This window comes from Coniosporium apollinis (genome assembly GCF_000281105.1).
Source record: "Coniosporium apollinis CBS 100218 chromosome Unknown supercont1.37, whole genome shotgun sequence".
NCBI lineage: Eukaryota > Fungi > Ascomycota > Dothideomycetes > Coniosporium > Coniosporium apollinis.
The window spans coordinates 115,760-133,002 of record NW_006913299.1 but is presented as its reverse complement, the minus strand read 5'-3'; the positions used below and the strand labels follow the sequence as shown (position 1 = coordinate 133,002).

Sequence of the window (17,243 nt, the reverse complement as noted above, 5' to 3'; positions counted from 1 at the left end):
CTCAACCTCTGCTGTGATGATCCATGTACTGTTTTTACTGCTCTGTTGTGAGAGCACACTATCACTTGATTTCTTCCCACCCTCCCCTATCCTTTCCACCATCTACCATCAGACTCCTGCCACCTTCATTCTCCCCATTGCTCATCTTCCGTTCCTGCGCGTCGCGGCACGCGCCCTGAAATACCCGCACAAACCTCCACACATCCTCGAAACTGTTATACAGCGGCGCCGGCGCCACCCTAACGACATTCGGCTTCCTCTCATCCACAACCACGCCCTCGTCCTCCAGCACCTCCATAACCCGCTCCAACAGCCCCTCCTCCAGCCTCACGCTCAGCTGCGCGCCCCTCTCCGCCTCGTTGCTAGGCGTGATGATCGTATACGGCCTGGCGCCGGCCTCCTTCTCCCCCTCCCACGGCATCTCGAGCAGCAAACGCTCCAGATAGCCCGTCAGCTTCAGACTCTTGCCCCTCAACGCCTGCATATCCGCCATACCGAACACGGACAGCGAAGCTAGGACGGACGTCATGTCGATCGCAGACGGGTTGCTGACCTGCCACCCCGCCGCGCCGGGCATGGGCACGAAGCGGTTCTCCATGCGGAAGCGGGATGCTTTGTCCGAGCCCCACCAGCCGGAGAGACGGGGCGTGTAGCTGCCCGCTTCACCTTCTTCGTTTCCGCCTTGCCTGTCTTCCGAGGGCGCGTCGACTCGCCCGTGCCGCTCATGCACAAACAACCCCCCGATTGTCCCGGGCCCGGAGTTCATGTACTTATAGTTGCACCACGCGGCGAAGTCGACGTCCCAGTCGTGCAGCTGGAGGGGCACGTTTCCGGCCGCGTGTGCCAGATCCCACCCGATTGTGATGGAGTGCTTGTGCGCGAAGGCCGTGATTGTGGCGATGTCGAGGAGCTGGCCGGTGTAGAATTGGATGCCGGGGAGGAGGATCAGGGCGGTGGTGGAGGCGTGAGCTTCTATGGTGGAAAGGATGTGGGCGGTTGTGAGGAGGGGGGTTGAGGTGGGGGGAGGGGGAGTGATGCAGATGAGGCCTGACGGGGGGTGGCCGTGGTGGGCGAGTTGGGAGAGGGCGGCATACTGTGGGTGTTGGTTAGTCGTGTGTTGGTTCTTCCTTTCAGTTACGTATACGTGCGGTGGCGAGGTGGAGGCTTCGGTGGTGGAGCTTGAAATTGGAGGGCTACGTACATGATCACTAGGGAAAGCCTTGCTCTCAATTATAATCTTGTACCGCTCCTTCGTCGGCCGGTAGAAGCTCGCCATCAGAAGGTGCAGGTTCACCGTCAAGGTCTCCATAACAGCAACTTCGCTTGGCAGCGCGCCGACTATCTTCGCTGTCTGCTCCTTTACTGCGTCGTCCATGTGTACCCATGGCGGAGACATCGAGTCCTCCAGCTCCTTGAAGTGCCCATATACGCCTTTGGTCGCCCAGGTGCTGAGGTATTTGTAGATATAATCGAACGTCCGCTTGGGCTGCAGGCCGAGCGAGTTGCCGCAGAGGTAGGTACATGGCTCTAATGCTTCCGGATTTTCGTCCTCATCTGAGAGGCTGTTAGCTGGGAGCTTTACGAGTCTGTGGGCGAAAGCTAACCATCCGGCTCAAGCTTCTTGCGCTTTAAATCAGCCTTTGTGGGGATGTGGAATTCATCCCGGAGATGTCGTAGTGGGTCTTCGGCGTCCAGAGACTGTGCGTAATCTAGGGTAAATGCGCCGGCATCCTCCTTGAAAGGTAGTGACTTGCTGGGACTCATTTTGAATTTATGCACTCTGTACCCTAATATGATGGTGGTAGTATTATTGTGAAGATCAATAACGATTACTGTAGAAGTAGGGATAGACGGTTTATGTATCCATGGTAGGTAGCCCGCAGTACCTGAGTACAAGCTCCACCGTGCCCCCCGGTCCCCGCATCTAACCGCCGCTAACTCCGACGCGCCGATCCCGCATCTCAAATCTGACGCCATTCTTCTGCTCACCGTTTACCACCTGCCTTGTTCTTATCCACCGCCTGACATCTCATTCCAGCATGGCATCCTCCTCTGCAGTCTACTCAGCCTGTCTGCGAGCCGCACCATTCACCTCCAAGGCTCCACAGCCTCTGCGCCGCCAGCTCCAACAGACCCTCCGCCGCATCTCCACGACCACCCAGCCCGCCACCACCGCGCGTCCTTGCATTCTCCCCGCCTCGGCGGCATCAGCACGCGCACCTACACCGTGTTCGATAGCCACACGACCTAGTCAGCCTTTCACGCAGCAGTTGTGCCAAACTCGGCCCTTCTCAAGCACACCCCGGGCGCAGAAGTGCATCCTCAATCCCCGAAAAGACGAAGATGGGAATGAGATGACCATGACCATTACCCCGCGCGCGTCCCGCCGCCTCTCCGAGATAACGCGCAAAGATAACAAGCCCAAGACATGCTTGCGGATCTCCGTGGAATCGGGCGGCTGCCACGGCTTCCAGTATCTGATGTCCCTTACGTCGACGGACAAGGTCTCGCGGGAGGAGGATACGCTGTTTGAGGCGGACGATGGGACGGAGGCCAAGGTCGTACTGGACGAGCCGAGTTTAGAACTGCTGAAGGGGAGCAAGGTCGACTATACAATGGAGCTGATTGGGAGCCAATTCAAGATTGTGGATAATCCGCTTGCGACCAGTAGTTGTGGGTGTGGGACGAGTTTTGATATCAAGGCGTGATTCAAGTCAAGGATTGGGGAAAGAGAAGAGGTGGAAGACGTGCGGTTAAGATAGGATGAGGGAAGGGGGATGGGGTGTCTGCATCTGCGCAATGTAAGCATTGGAAGGGCGTTGGCTGGTTAAGCGTCGGTATCATGGTAGTGTATGATATTTTCGCAGCTGTGACCCTTTTGAGTTCCCGGTGTCCTAATGCGGTAATACGATATCGTCGTAGAACGTCGCATTTTGCAACAAGTACTTTTCCTCGCCCCGAGCTTTGGGCAGTAGCGACAGGCGCGGCAGCGTCAACAATCACCGAAATCATAGAGGTCACGACAGGCCCCAGCATAACGAGGAAGGTTGAGAAAATTGCAATTGCCGACCAGGAGATGCATAGTCAATTTAGAACGAGCGAGTAAGGACTGGACTATCGGAAGCTGAACACAGGGAGACCCTCCTACTTATTTCCCAACGCGGCAACAAGACTTTATCGTAGAACGTCGCGTTTGCAAAAGTACTTTTCTACCGCTGCCTGGATTTTTGACGGTAGCGACGGCAAACCCGATGATTCCAACCCTTTCGCAAAGGCCACGGCGACCGCCCGGAGAATGGTGCAGGTTGAGAGGAAATTCACATGCCAGATCAAGAGGACGCTGGCACATTGGCACAGGCCGAGAAGGACCAACGCACTGGAGCTTATCCATTGTCATGCCAGGCCGTTTGGTTAGCCTCCGTGTCTACGAAGGCCCACCGCGAATCTATCAGAGCGCCCGTGGCATTCGCGCAGAAGGCTGTCTATAGCGCTGGGCACGGTTTCCAGCGTCTGACCGACTGCGCATATGCTGCGCTGCTGCGCAACCTGCATCGTTCTACGGTGGACGTTCGACTGCCGTTTTGGGAGTCGACCTCGGCATACCTGTGACCTCATCACGTCCACCAGTTCCACCCCGGTAGGCTCTATGGCTTTTAGAAAGTACTTTTCGAGGGACACGACGCTCATCGCTGTGTATGCGCTTTACGGCAACCGGTTTAGGAGAAGCGTATGCTACAAGATACAAGTTTCATTGAGAAGGGAAGTTCATAAGGTCTCGGGAAGAGATGCCAGCATGGTTTGTTGTATGCTAATGCAGAGTAACTGTAAGAGCTGAGATACCACCAAACCCAAGCTGGCCTCTGAATCCCTGTGCGCCTCCCTGACTAGCGACACCATGCCCTAAACGCCGCGCAATGCCAATAACCACGATGAAGTCGCTACAAATAACGCCTGGCTGCCAGGCCGTAACTCGCTAAACCACCTACCAAACCCCACGCATAGAGCGGATCAAGACCCCCTTGGCCTAACGACCTTCCCCTTTGCCTTGTCATAGTCCAGCACCCGCCTCTTCCGGTGATTCTGCGCCATCTTCCACCTCACGTACAGCATGACTGCGTCTTTGACAGCGACAAACAGGCACCCACCGATAAGGCTTCGGCCCCACCTCGTCTGCAGCATACCGGTTGGTCTACCCCCTGCTTGGGGCCGTATCCAGGAAAGCGGTAACGATACCCGAAGCAGCTCGCCGACGGCTGCGGCTACCGAAGGGAAGATGAGTGCGCCAAGCACCGTGTCTGCTATCCTAGTCGTGGATATCAGAACATTCTCTTCGCGGCGCCATTGGCGGGGTGGAGGAGGCACCGGAGGATGATTCTGAGGAGCAGCTTCCGCTTCAGCGACGTCAAGAGGCGGCTGGTGCAGTGGTGGAGCGGGACCGCGGTCGATTCCTGGCACCTGCTGTTCGCCGCCTTGCTCCTGCTCATTTGGCTGCTGTTGCTGTTCTTGATCGTCGTCCCCAGCATCTTCATGCTCCACAAACTCTTCGATGATGTTCAGGTCGATGTTGAGCTCGACTACACCATCCCCGTCGTCAGGTACAAGCTGCCCCTCGACATCGTCATCCTGATCGCCTTCGCCTGTTCCGGCTTGCGCATCGCCGGCGCGCGGTTGGATGGACTTCAGCCACTTCCGTTCTTTCGGTGCCCAGACGTGCTCATAGTATGTGTTGTATGCCGCACGCAGGTAAGGGAGCATGGCGATCGAGAGAGCCGCGCTCGGCGGCCAGTGGCCGATCTTTAGGATTTCATCGGACTGCGGCGAGGTGGCGAAGAAGAGCATAGGCAGAATGGGGAGGATGCTGTCCGCTAACGTAGTTCTAGCCGCTACGAGTGTTATTGGGATGAGGGATAGCCCGACGTCCAAGCGAAGGTTGCGCATAGAATTCCTTAGTGTTGCGAGTACGACAGATTGCGTGTCGCGTGCTCGCAAGGGCGCATACAAGGGCCCTAATATTCGGCTTCCGTCCTCTAGCCCAAATATGGCGTAGACGGTGCTTACGCCGTGGACCAGGCAGCCTTGGTAGATGGTATATGCGCCGACGAAGCAGGCTCCTGGAATCATCAGGACACCGCCGATTCTTTCGACAGCTCTTACGGCGTCTATAACGTAGCTGCGCGGTCTCGCGAGCACGATCTCGGACTTGCACTGCGGACACTCTATCCTGCCCGACCCGCCCGTCCGCCGCCGTGATGTGGGGGACTCTAGGTCGGCGACCCAGTCCAAGAGGCATGATTCATGTGCGACCAGCGCGCATTTGCATGGGCTTCGCCATTCTGAGGATCCGGGCGTGTCTTCTGTCTCGTCGTTCATGCATATCCAGCATTTGCGGGGCTCTTCGGCGTCCGTTTTCTGCGATGAGCCCGGGATTTGCCGAGAACCTGAACCCTCCTGCTGAGATTGTATCGATGAGGCAAGTTCGTGTGCGGTATAGCTGTTGAGCAGGACCGTTTGCGAGTCCTCGGATGTGGTGGATCGCGCTCGGCTGCTGCTGCGTGGCGGCGCCCTGGAGGCTTCCGGGGAGGAGCTTTCGCGGGGGGAGGATCTCCGCCGCGCCGAGGACTGGGGGGGGAGGGAGGCCATATGCGCTGGCGGAGGCGATGCAGGCGTATGCGAGTTGTTGTTGCAGGAGGTCGAAGAGTTAGGTTGTGTATCCGTGGTTAATGCGCTGATGCCGTTTCGGGTTCGACATCAACGACAGGTTGCCCTGCCGTGCCTGCCTGTCCCTCAGTCCACGCGTCACTCAGGGTCGTCGGCGTTTTAATTCGCCGACCTCCAACGACCAACCTCACGACCACCCACTCAGCTTAGCGACGTGAGATGGACGCTCGGAAACAAGAGCTGTGAAGCTCTGTTCATGACGAACTAGTCACGTTCGCGCTGTGTGCATGCTGCTCGGACACTGCTTAATAAGGTGTCGACGGGAAGATTCAACCATTGACTAACTGACAAAGCAGCCATGTCTGGGATCCGGAAGTCAGGACGTCAGCGTCCGCGGAAGAAATACACTGTAGATGCCTTTGCAGGCTTGGACATCAACTTGCTAAACTCCTCTGAGGACGAACTTCTGGCCGAGCCGCCGGAGGATCTCAGCAACGACCAAGAATATGGCGAGAATGTCGAAGAGGGAGCAGGCACAGCTGATGAGGACCTCTCAATGGATGAAGGTTCTGGAGCTGATGCATCTGCTGCGGATGACGCTGGAGAGTACGGTTCTGAGCTCGATGAGGATGAATCTGGTGTTGAGTTTGGTGAACCTAGGGTGTCGATCCCTAGAGGTCAGAAAAGGCTCCTTATACCCGGTCAGCCGCACAGAACCAAGCCAAGTGAGGATCCGGCAAGTAACTTTCATATTCGCGGCCTACCTGAAGGGCATCACCACGCCGCCAAAGAGATCCGTGCCGCAAATACCTTCGGCCCAGCACCAGAAGACATTATGCCGGCCATTAAAGCTAGGATCAAGTGGGGTGCTCAAGCGACGCTCCCTTCAAGAACTGAGGACAATGCTGGCATCGGTGGAATGTCGCACAGTCTTTACTATGACGACGAAACTCGAGAGCTTCAGGCAACAGAAGGTTGGACGTGGTATCGTGACGAAGGCGGCAAGGCAGCCTTTGATAGTCGGCAGAGTACACAAGTTCTCAGCGCAGGAGATGCAATTCCCTACCTTCCAAAGTTCAGGTCTGATTCACAGAGTTTTCTTATGGGTCCGTTCGCAAATCAAGGCTGTTTTACTTTAGAGACAGGGTCGAGTATGCACCTCACAGATGCATGGCCGCAAAGCAACCATGGTCGACCACGAATAAGGCCCAAGGAAGGAAGAGACGGTTGGATCGTCAACGTCGGGACTCGAATACATTGTCTGGACTGGGTCCCGAACCAGGCCGGTACAACTCAATACCTTGCTGTGTCTACGCTACCAACCTCCGGGCAAGCGAGTGGAGGTTTTCCATCGACAAGTTCCACAGGCTCAGATGCCCCAGCATTTACACCTTCGGCGCCAACGCCAGGATCAATACAGATCTGGGCATTTGGTACCGGATCGACATCAGAGGGAGATGTCTCACTCAGTGCAGAGAGGCACCCAAGACTTCGGCTTGTCATTTGCACCGACTGGGGCGATCCAAAGCAATTTAAGTGGTGTCCGTTGCCTTACAAGGACATCCCACACGAAGCTACTAGTGAGACAGGTGTACGTCTAGGACTCCTGGCCGGTATCTGGGGGGATGGCAAGATCAGAGTCTTGGATGTCAGGTGTCCAAACTCGGCAACAGACTCGACACAGCACATACACATCAGCGCTGCAGCTTTTGAAGTCCGTGCTCCGGGTACAGTCTTTACATGCTTGACGTGGCTTTCTACAAAGTCTATCACCGCTGGTTGCGCCAATGGTTTCGTAGCCCTTTTCGACATTTCAAAGACGCTTACCACTCATCCCCCGAGCACATCCTTGATTCCTCGTCCTTCGCTCTACCAATGCTTTCACCAAGCCTACATCCTCTCGCTTGTCTCCGCTCATCCATCTCGTCCATACTTTCTCGCTACCAGCAGCATGGACGGCTACCTCCGGCTTACTGACTTGCGTGCGCCGAACCTTGACTACGTTTACAGCCAGCGCAACCGCGTTGGTAGCCTGCCCATTGCATGGCACGAAGTCTCTCAGAGCGTGCTAGTAGCCGATGAGCTCTACAAAGTCCAGTGCGTATTGCTCAGACGCTTCTACACTAATGTAGCCGTTGCTAGGTTCTCAGCGCAGGCACTTTCTATTGCTACAAGTCCTGTTCATCCATTCGCCCTAGTGGCCTGCGCGGACGGCACTGTGACTGCGACGAACCCGTTTCGCCGGGCTATTGATAACAAGGTTACGGTCTTCCAGCAGAAGTGGTTTGGGCACGAGTGGAGGAGGGGCATTAAAGCAGACGAGCGTGCAGACTCGCAGACAGCACCACGTGATGCCACAACAACTCCGCAGCAAAACGGCGATCAGGCTTCAGAAGACGTGATGGAAGTTGATCAATCGCCACAGCCAACACCAGTACCTGTACTAGACCGTCACCATCCACCCGAAGACTCTCATAATGTTACAGTCTTCCAATCCGCCCAACTCGCTCAACCCGTCAGCTCTCTTGCGAATGCTCAAGTCCCCAAATCCGCCCTCGAGAATCCGCTTGTCCGTATCACGGACGGCTTCAAGATTGAGCAGCCCGGCCTCATCCAATCGGACAACCAGTCCCACAACGTCGCCAACGGCTCGGTGTACTCGACCATCTTCGAAGAGGAAACGGCGGTCACGCAGGTGTGTTGGAATCCGAATCTTCACTGCGGTGGATGGGCCGCGGCGGGTATGGGTAGCGGGTTGCTGCGGGTGGAGGATCTTGCTTTGTGAGACTGTGGGATGTTGGTGGTGCCTGGCTTTTTGGCCCCTACTGCGTTGCCAGCTCACCGTTCGTTCTGTTTTACCACTTCCTTAGGAGCTTGTACAAGAAGGGCAAGGCCTAGAGGAGCACAAGCGCTTCGTAGTTGCGCCAGCACACATCCACATGCGAAAGAGAATACTGTAGTGCTGAGCGAAGAGCCAAATCTGAGACATCGAAACAAGTGAACACTATTTGTATCTTGCGATTGACATCACTATACCGTTCTTAATTAGTAGCCGTGCTGCGCTCACCGGCTAGACCGTATATGATGTAGGCTGAAGAGTGTGTATGGAGATGAACCTCGCGTCATCACGCTTGAAGTGGTCTATTCACATAATGCTCCATGGTAAATGCCGGGATGTCATCCTGAGACAGTCAAGATCCCTGGCCACGTGTGTGAGTCTCTTATGGTCCGCCAGGTCGATAGTCGGGATTCCTCTAGCGATGCTCGTCGTAACAGGCAATGGTACCACCATCAAAAATTTAGAGGATATTTAAGCATCCAGCTGGTTTCCTCATCATCAAGCGGTTCGGTGGTGTAGTTGGTTATCACATCTGTCTAACATCTTAACACGTGATTCGTCACGTGACATGTCGGACACAGAAGGTCCCGAGTTCAAACCTCGGCTGAATCAGCTTTTTGCCTGTTTCGGCATTGTTTTGAAGCTTCTGTGACCTCTTTTGACTCTTTTGAGCCTTTCCCCGTCGTTTCCCGACTTTTCCTGGATTTTCTGTGACTTTTCCTGACCCTTTTGACCCCTTTTGGTCAGTGCTGGACGGGTTTGACACTTCAGAGCGAGTTCCAGGCCCCGCAACACCTTCATGATCCGGTCGTTCTTTCACGCTTCCAGCGTAGGGTTCCTGGTGTGACATGTCAATCAACGATTGGTGTCTACAGGCGAGAGCAAAAACAAAACCATAATGCTGCCCACTGTCATCACGAGGAGCGCAGGCGTCACTTCTAGATCGGTAGCCACTTGACGACATGAACCCGTACGTCTGCTTCGGTAGACACTGCAATCTTGAGCTGTTACGAATGTACAAGTGGATGGCAAAGTCTACACGGCAAGACATACTGGCGAGTCAGGGTGATAGTGTTCACGACAGATGCTTCACTCAGCATGCAGTCATCGAGTTCAGCGATGTGGTGCAAACACGGGAGGATGAAATGTGATACCCCTTGGAAATATTGACGGTGCTCGGAACCTTTGACGCTCGGGACCGCATAGAAGATTTATCTACTCTGCGGTAAAGTCTGCTGCATATGAGAGGGTAAGGGTCTGGCCGCCATGCTCATGGTAAGGGGCTAAACGGAGCAAACAGATCATCTTGATATCCAGCCAAGCATCCAGTGTAGCAATCCGCAGTAGCAAGAACAACGCGCAGTAAGAATACACCTATGTACCCCTTAACCATTCCAGATAGCACAACCGACCCGTCACGAACCTCCAGCAATCTCCACAAGTATCTTGACTTGATTGTCCTTGTCCTTGATGAGCGTCTTAAACCCCTCCTCCACCACCTCATCCAGTTTAATCTTCTTCGTAATCATCGCCTCCGGCTTCATCCTCCCCTCGCTGATCGCATCCAGCACGTCCTGGAAATCTCCCTTCACGTACGTCGCGATCCCCATATACCTGCGCTCCTTGAACACCAGGTCATTCGGGTGGATGCTGCACGGCTTCTCCCAGACCGCGATATTCACGATCGTGCCTCTCGCCCTGACGGCATGGACCGCCTGATCCAAACCCGCCTGCACTCCCGCGGCATCGTAAACGACGTGGACGCCCTGATTCTCGCATAGCCGCCTGCACTCCGCGACGATGTCGTCTTTGAGCGGGTTGAGCACATGGTGCGCGCCGAACTGCTTGGCGAACTCCTGTCGCTGGCGAGAGACTTCGGAGACAATGATCTTGTCCGCGCCGCGCGAGACAAGAGCCTGGATGACGGAGAGGCCGATGGGGCCGCCGCCGAGGATGAGAACTGCGTCGCCGGGCTTGAAGGGCGAGACGTTCACCGCGTGCCAGCCGACGGCTAGGGGCTCAATGAGGGCTGGTGGACTGTTAGCGGAAGGTGGCGCTCCGCTGCGATGGAGTGTAGAACGTACCGCCTATCTCCAAGGAGACGTTGTCGGGGAGGTGGTAGAGCGCGGTCTCCGGCACAACGATGTGCTCAGCGAGACCACCACCCCATCCTGCTGTCCGTTAGTAAGGCTTTATCCAGTCGTGCTCCGGGATGCTAACCGCTCAAGCCGATGAAGCCATTGCTGTAACAGCAGTTGATCAGCCCCTCCTGGCACGCGCCGCAGGTGCCATCGTAGATGATCGGCTGCACGCAGACGCGGTCGCCAGGCTTATAGTCTGATACGCCTTCGCCGACTTCTTCGACCGTACCACTGAACTCGTGCCCGAAGGTCAGAGGTACGGAGTCGCCGGTTATCGGGTGGGGTGTTGTTGGGCAGAGATTGGGACCGCCCAGATATTCGTGGAGATCCGTGCCGCAGATGCCGCACCAGGCGGGTTTGAGCTGTGTGGTGAGTCTTGTCAGTGGGTGAGACCATATCATACATATTTCGAACAATTCGTAGACGATGAAGACGGCGCACAAACTGAAACGTTGAAGATGTGCTGCAGTACACACCGGGGGCTAGCATCATGGAACCCCCAGCCCACTCTTCTTGATGTATTTCTCAACAGCTCTGGACTTGAGTATACGTGCAATGTATGCAGAGTTAAGCCACTTCGGCCTAATAACAATGCTTACCTTTACTTGGCCTTTGCCAACTTGGGGTTCTGGTATATCCTCATAGCGCAAATCGCGCTCACCGTGGAATCTGACCGCTTTCATAGACATGGTATCAAGGGAAATGGGAGCAAATGAAGAAATTTTATTTACAAAGTACGAAAGAATTGGAACGAGAGAGGACAGAAGCAAACAGCATTCTGCCCGGAGGACTCATCCCATCTTTAAGGAGCTCCGCTGGCAGCACGAGTATCACCCATACTCCGCATTCGAGCTGCAGCTGTTTTGGAGGGGGTCGACCATCGGGTTTCCTGATTAAGCACAGCCGTGGGTGCTCAGAACCCCGCAGTCACGATCGCGGGGCAGTTTCGTCGGGACAGCTTTGAGCGTTTCAAACTGCTACCCGATGGTGACTTCTGAACGCTGTTACAGGTTGTGCTTTGAGGTTGGATGATTGCAGCATTAGACCGTACGGTCCTGGAAGGCGAACGAGAGCTGCTACAGCTGGATAGTCCTCGGCCGGAGGCTTCAAGGTGCCATTGCGCGCCCAAAATGCATGTTGAGTATGCCTCGATGTTGCCAGAGCGAGTGTGAAGACATAGATAAGATACCTGAGGAGATCTTGACTATGCTGACGCGTCGCAATGCTTCAACTGGATGTGTTTTCATTGGTGGATGTTGGTGTTTCGAGATGCAGGACGGCATCCCGCGGCGACCACGCTCTGGTTCTCCCGTGCGGGATGAGATGTGCCGCTGGCGGAATGCCCTGATGCCAAAACGACGGTCGTCCACCTCTTGCGAGGGCTTCGGAGACGTTTCGCCGAATTACGTTTATGGAGAAACTACGTGCCAGCGCCACAATGCGAAATGCATCAGCCTGGGCCGTTGATATGCATCCGGATCTCATGGAGGAATAACGTTAGGCGTTGATAAGTCGTTCTAGACGCGGTGTTTGATTGGCCTGACAGCGGCTGGACGATGTCACGGATGTCACTCTGCAAATGCCCCGCCATAGGAAAAAAGTGCCCCTCAGGCCGTTGCCCTCGCATCAATACGTTCAACACGTCACTGACGGGTCATTTGGCACCCGCTACGTGATGTAATTCCCGAAGTTTAAAACGCAGGCCCTTCCTTTACGCTGCGCCTTCTCCCCTGCTACGTTATTCCCTTTCAATTTATTCCTCCATTTCGATCCATTCCCTCGCTCGAGACACTCAATTGACTCCTAAGAAAAGCATCAATCAAAATGGGTTACCCAGAGACCGCCGAGGGCTTCATGATCAATAGCATCAAGGAGTGGAGCAAGTTCACCAAGCAAGAGGTAATCTTCGTCAACGCGCACTTCTCCAAAGAAAATCACACTGACAATCTGCTGCGCCCAGTTCAAGCTCAAGCCCTTCGAAGACCGCGACATCGACATCGCCATTGACGCCTGCGGAGTCTGCGCCTCCGACGTCCACACCATCACCGGCGGCTGGAGCGAAGACATCCCGCTGCCACTCTGCGTCGGCCACGAGGTCGTCGGCAAGGCCGTCAAGGTCGGTAAAGATGTCACGACCATCAAAGTCGGCGACCGCGTCGGTGTAGGCGCCCAGATCAAGGCCGACCTGACCTGCGACAACTGCAAGGCGGACCAGGAGAACTACTGCCCGAACTCGGTCGACACGTATGGCGCACCGTATGAGGACGGCACAATCGCCCAGGGTGGCTACGCGAGTCATATCCGCGCGCATGAGTACTTTACGTTCAAGATCCCGGACAATATCCCGACGCCGCTTGCGGCGCCGATGTTGTGCGCGGGCTTGACGGTGTATAGCCCTCTCGTGCGTCTAGGATGTGGTCCAGGCAAGAAGGTCGGCATCGTCGGGATGTGAGTTCAGCCCCATCGCCTTCGTAGTCATGTACTTTGACATCTTGCTAACTCCTCTCTAGCGGCGGTCTCGGCCACTTCGCCGTCCTTTGGGCCGCCGCCCTGGGCGCCGAAGTCTACGCGATCTCGCACTCGCCCAGCAAGAAAGACGACGCTTTGAAGCTAGGCGCGAAGCACTTCGTCAACACCAAAGAAAAGGACTGGCACAAGCCCCTGGCCTTCACCCTCGACTTCATCGTCAACACGGCTGACGCAACCGACAAGTTCAACCTGGCGGACTACTTCAGCACGCTCAAGGTCAACGGCACCTTCCACATGGTCGGCTTCCCGGACAACAACCTGCCGTCGATAAACGCGCAGGTATTTGCGCCCAACGGCTGCTACATGGGCGCGAGCCATATTGGAAATCGCCCGGAGATGCTGGCCATGTTTGAGCTGGCGAGTAAGCAGGAGATTAAGAGTTGGGTGCAGGAGATTGACATTAGTGAGGAGGGGTGTAAGGAGGCGGTGGAGCGGGTGCACAATAACGATAATGTGCGTTATCGGTTCACGCTGGTGAACTATGACAAGCAGTTCGGTAAGCGGTCATAGAAGAGGGCTGTAGGAGGCCGTGATGAGATGAGATGGGATGATGTATGTGGGATGTGGATGTATGTGGGATGTGGTATGGCCAGTGTAGCCTTGTTTATAGAATACCCTATGAAACATACTTCGAGGTGACAAATGAGAGAAGGTCTTCATGGTGACGGTAGTCGACAAATTCTTGATAATCGTCTGAAAGTTTCCTCTTATAACAGGCGGGCGTGACATACGTATCCACAGGATTCCCGACTTGCCTTGGGAGAACATAACGTCTAAGGTGTGGCAACCATCTAAGCTTGTAGCATAGGAAGACGTCTTACAACACAGCCGCCAGCGTGGTGACTTCTCATCGTTCTTCCAGTATCTTAGGGCAGTAACCTGACCTAGTAGCCGAATTCGCATGAAAGCCGACGATCCAGAAGTAACCCTTATAGCGAACAGCTCAGGCCATACAGATCGTGTAGGTAAGGCCGCAGGCGGTCTTTTGGAGACATGGGCTGGAGGGCTGGTCAGCTTGATGTCCCTTCCGAGATAGGTGGTGTTATCCTCTTACATGTCGTCTCGACATCTTTGCATGCTACCATGTACGGCCACAAGCCCACAAACACCGCACTTCGCTCAGGTCCAGCTGTGGCTCCCTCGTAGCAACCATTGGCCCTTTACAGCCCTTCGAGAGAACACACCGTATGTGCATGGACTCTTCCAGTAAAGATTCCATATCCAGCAGAGCCACCCCACCCCCTCACTCCCCACCCACAGGCTCCGGCCTCGACGAAAACACGACCTTATGTCTCACAACCTCCACAATCTCCAGCTCCTCCTCCTTTCCATTTCCTTTCCCCTTGTCTTCCCCATCCCTGTCTCCCTCCTCCCCGTCCGCTCCAAGCCCCCTTCTCCTCACCACCCCCACCGGCCTGGCCAACTTCCTTACCTCCCCCGTCATGCGCTGATGCCTCCCGACATAGAGGTACACGCGCTTCATCCACTTGGTGTCGTCCGGCGGGTCGGAGGGGGAGTAGTCGGGGAAGACGAGCGTGCCGACAGAGGTGTGTGAGGGCTTTGCATCGGCGGAGTCCTCTGAGGAACCAGGAGGAGTGTGGATCGTGCCTTGGATCTCGAGAATTGCGAGGCCGCTTGGTGTTTGGAGAAGCTTGGGGAGGGGGTTGGAGAGGGTGGAGGCGGCTGCGCGCGGAGGGTAGAGAGGTATGCTGGGCATGCTGGCGGTGAGGTACGGCGGAGTAGGAGGGGCTATAGCGGAATTTGTTTCGTGGTCAATCAATATTTCGCAGATACAAGTTCAACGCACAGACCACCAGGAGTAGGTGAATTGCCCTGAACTAGATCGTTGTACTTGTAGAACTATTGCGACTATAAAGACGAGTATACCCAAACCTACCCATAAGCGTGATGCCCTGCTCTAGAACGCCGTACCCATGTGCTTCCTGCACAGATTACTCCCCCCTAACCCCAATTTTTTTGTACACTTCGCGCAACCCGGCTCTTACAACCGATCATACGATCCTTTGGCTCCCTACCTCCCCCTCTCGAACCACCTTCCCCACCTCCCGCCCCCTCTCCCACCCTCCGCACCCGCGAATTCCTTCTCCTCCTCCTCCCACTTCCTCCTCTCAACCCTTCTCCGCGCACTCCACGCCCTCGCAAACCGCCACGCCTCCGTATCCGCCAGATTCCACGCCTCAACGGCCTCCTTCACGACAATCTGCTGCTTAACCTTCGAGTTGATTGCACTCCGCGCTTTCTGCAATAAGCGTCGCTCAACCTCCAACTCCGCCTCTGTCGGCTTCGCCGCATCCTCGTTCTCCTCCTTGACTCTCGGCCGCCTCTCCGGCCCGGGGACGGGCGTCTCGCTCTTCCCGTCCCGGACGTGATCCCGCGGAAGCTCGAACCCAAAGATCCAGTCCAGATCCTCGTGGGACTCGCGCTCGGCGGTGAGCCATAGGCTATGCGCTTGCCCGTACTCTGCGGCCACGGCGTCCTTGAAGCGGACGACGCGCGTGGCGGCGCTGACGGCTGTGCCGAGGAGCTCCTTGGTCGTGAACGCGAGCCAGGGGTCGCGGTCTTTGAGGTCGCGGCGGATGTAGCGCGGATCGAGGACGTCCTTCTGGTGGTGCAGCGAGGCGAAGGTGTAGGGATGTGGGACGGTGCCAATGGAGAAGAGCTCCTTGGTGCTGTTCCTGAAGACTGGGAGGGTCGAGATCAGGAGGTGGTGCGAGGGGTTGCAGGGGTGGCATTTTGGTAAGTTGGGCGGGCAGGAGAAGGGGATGGGCGAGGCGGCGCAGGCGGTTAGGTTGCGCGCGATGTCGATTGCGGGCGCGATGAGCTCGCTCATGTGTTTGCCGGGTTTGACGATCGAGATGCCGGCGCTGAATGTGTTTTGCCAGGTCGTTTGAAGGTGCGCGTTTATGAGTTGTTGGAGGGCGGTGAGGCCTGCGGCGGAGAGAGGGGAGCCTAGGGCGTCGGCGACGGCCTTGTATTTCGTGTTGATGACGGTAGGTTCGTAATATGCAATGCTGGCGCCTTGATTGTCGACAGCGAGCGCGTCAGCCGGTACGGCGGAGGTCAGGGAGAGCTCTTTCTCAAGATCGGGGTTGTCGAGAGCAACTTTGATTACATCGCTGATGGCGTTCTGTGGGCCGTAGAAGAGACCGCTATTGAGGCCTTCAAACCGGGTGAGTTTGGGGAAGTCGCCGCGGCGGAGGTAGGACAGCAGTGGATCTTCGTAGGCGGCCATTGGAACAGCGAGATAATTCGAAAGGATGCCTGAGCCCATACTGCCCCAGGCTAACCAGCGAGTGACGTCCCTTTCTAGCGCCGGCTTGAGCTTCTTGGTCTGGAGGAGGCGGTAGAGCGGGTTGTGCTCTGCTTCTGGCCGGCCGAGGACCACCGGCTTGAATCCTTTCGCCCACCATGCACGCCTCCACGTCAAGAGCAGTTGGTTCTCCGCTTTGAGCACAGCCTTGTCCTTCTTTGTGTCCAGCTCGTAGAAGGTATACACCGGAGTGCGCTTCATTAGGGGTGGCAACACGGCGCGGTTCTCGTCGAGGGTTATCGAGCTAGAGAACGGGTTCCTCCATGTCCAGTCGCTGTACCACTTCGCCTTCCCATCGGTGCTGTTCGCTTGTACAGGCGGTGGCTCGTGAGCGCTGGGTCGGAATGGGTTGGGGAGCTTGGGTACACTCGGTAGCTTTGGATTCTTGACAGCATCGGAAATCTGTTGGACCGACGGTACGTCGACGGAGGTGGGCGCTCCAAAGAGCAATATGCCGGAGGCGCAGAGGAAGACTAGAAAGAGGACAGCCTGTATCCGTCGAGGAGGCATGCGCAGGCTGACTGGACGGCCAAAGATGATGTGCTGAACGGGCATTGCGGCGACTACCCGAGTGCCGAGACTACATGGGACGACTCAGGGCGTCATCGGATATCTGCTGAGTGCGGCAGCACGTATACGGCGGGTGAAGCTCTCGTTCTCGCTGTTGGCCCTTCTTCCGGCCTCCCTTCTGGGCCCCTGGCGAAGCAATATGTCGGAAGGCGCAGCGGATGGCCAAAGGAAGCTA

The 17,243-nt window shown here is 56.0% G+C and overlaps 8 protein-coding genes and 1 non-coding gene across 9 annotated transcripts; 4 read left to right on the top strand and 5 right to left on the bottom strand.

The window, feature by feature from the left end:
• Positions 1-61: 61 nt before the first annotated feature.
• Positions 62-1,764, bottom strand: W97_07027 (kynureninase; the record flags this gene model as incomplete). Its single annotated transcript, XM_007784899.1, has 3 exons — positions 62-1,093; positions 1,202-1,554; positions 1,605-1,764. 3 exons carry the CDS (start codon positions 1,762-1,764, stop codon positions 62-64), a joined length of 1,545 nt encoding a protein of 514 aa, XP_007783089.1.
• Positions 1,765-2,360: 596 nt separating this feature from the next.
• Positions 2,361-2,708, top strand: W97_07026 (uncharacterized protein; the record flags this gene model as incomplete). The annotated part of the gene is made up of 1 exon (XM_007784898.1): positions 2,361-2,708. One exon carries the CDS (start codon positions 2,361-2,363, stop codon positions 2,706-2,708), a length of 348 nt encoding a protein of 115 aa, XP_007783088.1.
• Positions 2,709-4,008: 1,300 nt separating this feature from the next.
• On the bottom strand, positions 4,009-5,640 carry W97_07025 (uncharacterized protein; the record flags this gene model as incomplete). Its single annotated transcript, XM_007784897.1, has 1 exon — positions 4,009-5,640. One exon carries the CDS (start codon positions 5,638-5,640, stop codon positions 4,009-4,011), a length of 1,632 nt encoding a protein of 543 aa, XP_007783087.1.
• A 376-nt stretch (positions 5,641-6,016) lies between these two features.
• W97_07024 (uncharacterized protein) lies at positions 6,017-8,443 on the top strand (the record flags this gene model as incomplete). The annotated part of the gene is made up of 1 exon (XM_007784896.1): positions 6,017-8,443. One exon carries the CDS (start codon positions 6,017-6,019, stop codon positions 8,441-8,443), a length of 2,427 nt encoding a protein of 808 aa, XP_007783086.1.
• A 558-nt stretch (positions 8,444-9,001) lies between these two features.
• Positions 9,002-9,109, top strand: W97_07023. Its single transcript has one exon. It is a non-coding gene; the product is annotated as a tRNA-Val (tRNA).
• An 803-nt stretch (positions 9,110-9,912) lies between these two features.
• Positions 9,913-11,327, bottom strand: W97_07022 (uncharacterized protein; the record flags this gene model as incomplete). The annotated part of the gene is made up of 4 exons (XM_007784895.1): positions 9,913-10,526; positions 10,582-10,671; positions 10,718-11,000; positions 11,238-11,327. 4 exons carry the CDS (start codon positions 11,325-11,327, stop codon positions 9,913-9,915), a joined length of 1,077 nt encoding a protein of 358 aa, XP_007783085.1.
• Positions 11,328-12,462: 1,135 nt separating this feature from the next.
• Positions 12,463-13,677, top strand: W97_07021 (uncharacterized protein; the record flags this gene model as incomplete). The annotated part of the gene is made up of 3 exons (XM_007784894.1): positions 12,463-12,537; positions 12,599-13,086; positions 13,149-13,677. 3 exons carry the CDS (start codon positions 12,463-12,465, stop codon positions 13,675-13,677), a joined length of 1,092 nt encoding a protein of 363 aa, XP_007783084.1.
• Positions 13,678-14,410: 733 nt separating this feature from the next.
• Positions 14,411-14,884, bottom strand: W97_07020 (uncharacterized protein; the record flags this gene model as incomplete). Its single annotated transcript, XM_007784893.1, has 1 exon — positions 14,411-14,884. The coding sequence occupies one exon, from the start codon at positions 14,882-14,884 to the stop codon at positions 14,411-14,413; it is 474 nt and encodes a 157-aa protein (XP_007783083.1).
• A 315-nt stretch (positions 14,885-15,199) lies between these two features.
• W97_07019 (uncharacterized protein) lies at positions 15,200-17,053 on the bottom strand (the record flags this gene model as incomplete). Its single annotated transcript, XM_007784892.1, has 1 exon — positions 15,200-17,053. One exon carries the CDS (start codon positions 17,051-17,053, stop codon positions 15,200-15,202), a length of 1,854 nt encoding a protein of 617 aa, XP_007783082.1.
• Positions 17,054-17,243: the final 190 nt, after the last annotated feature.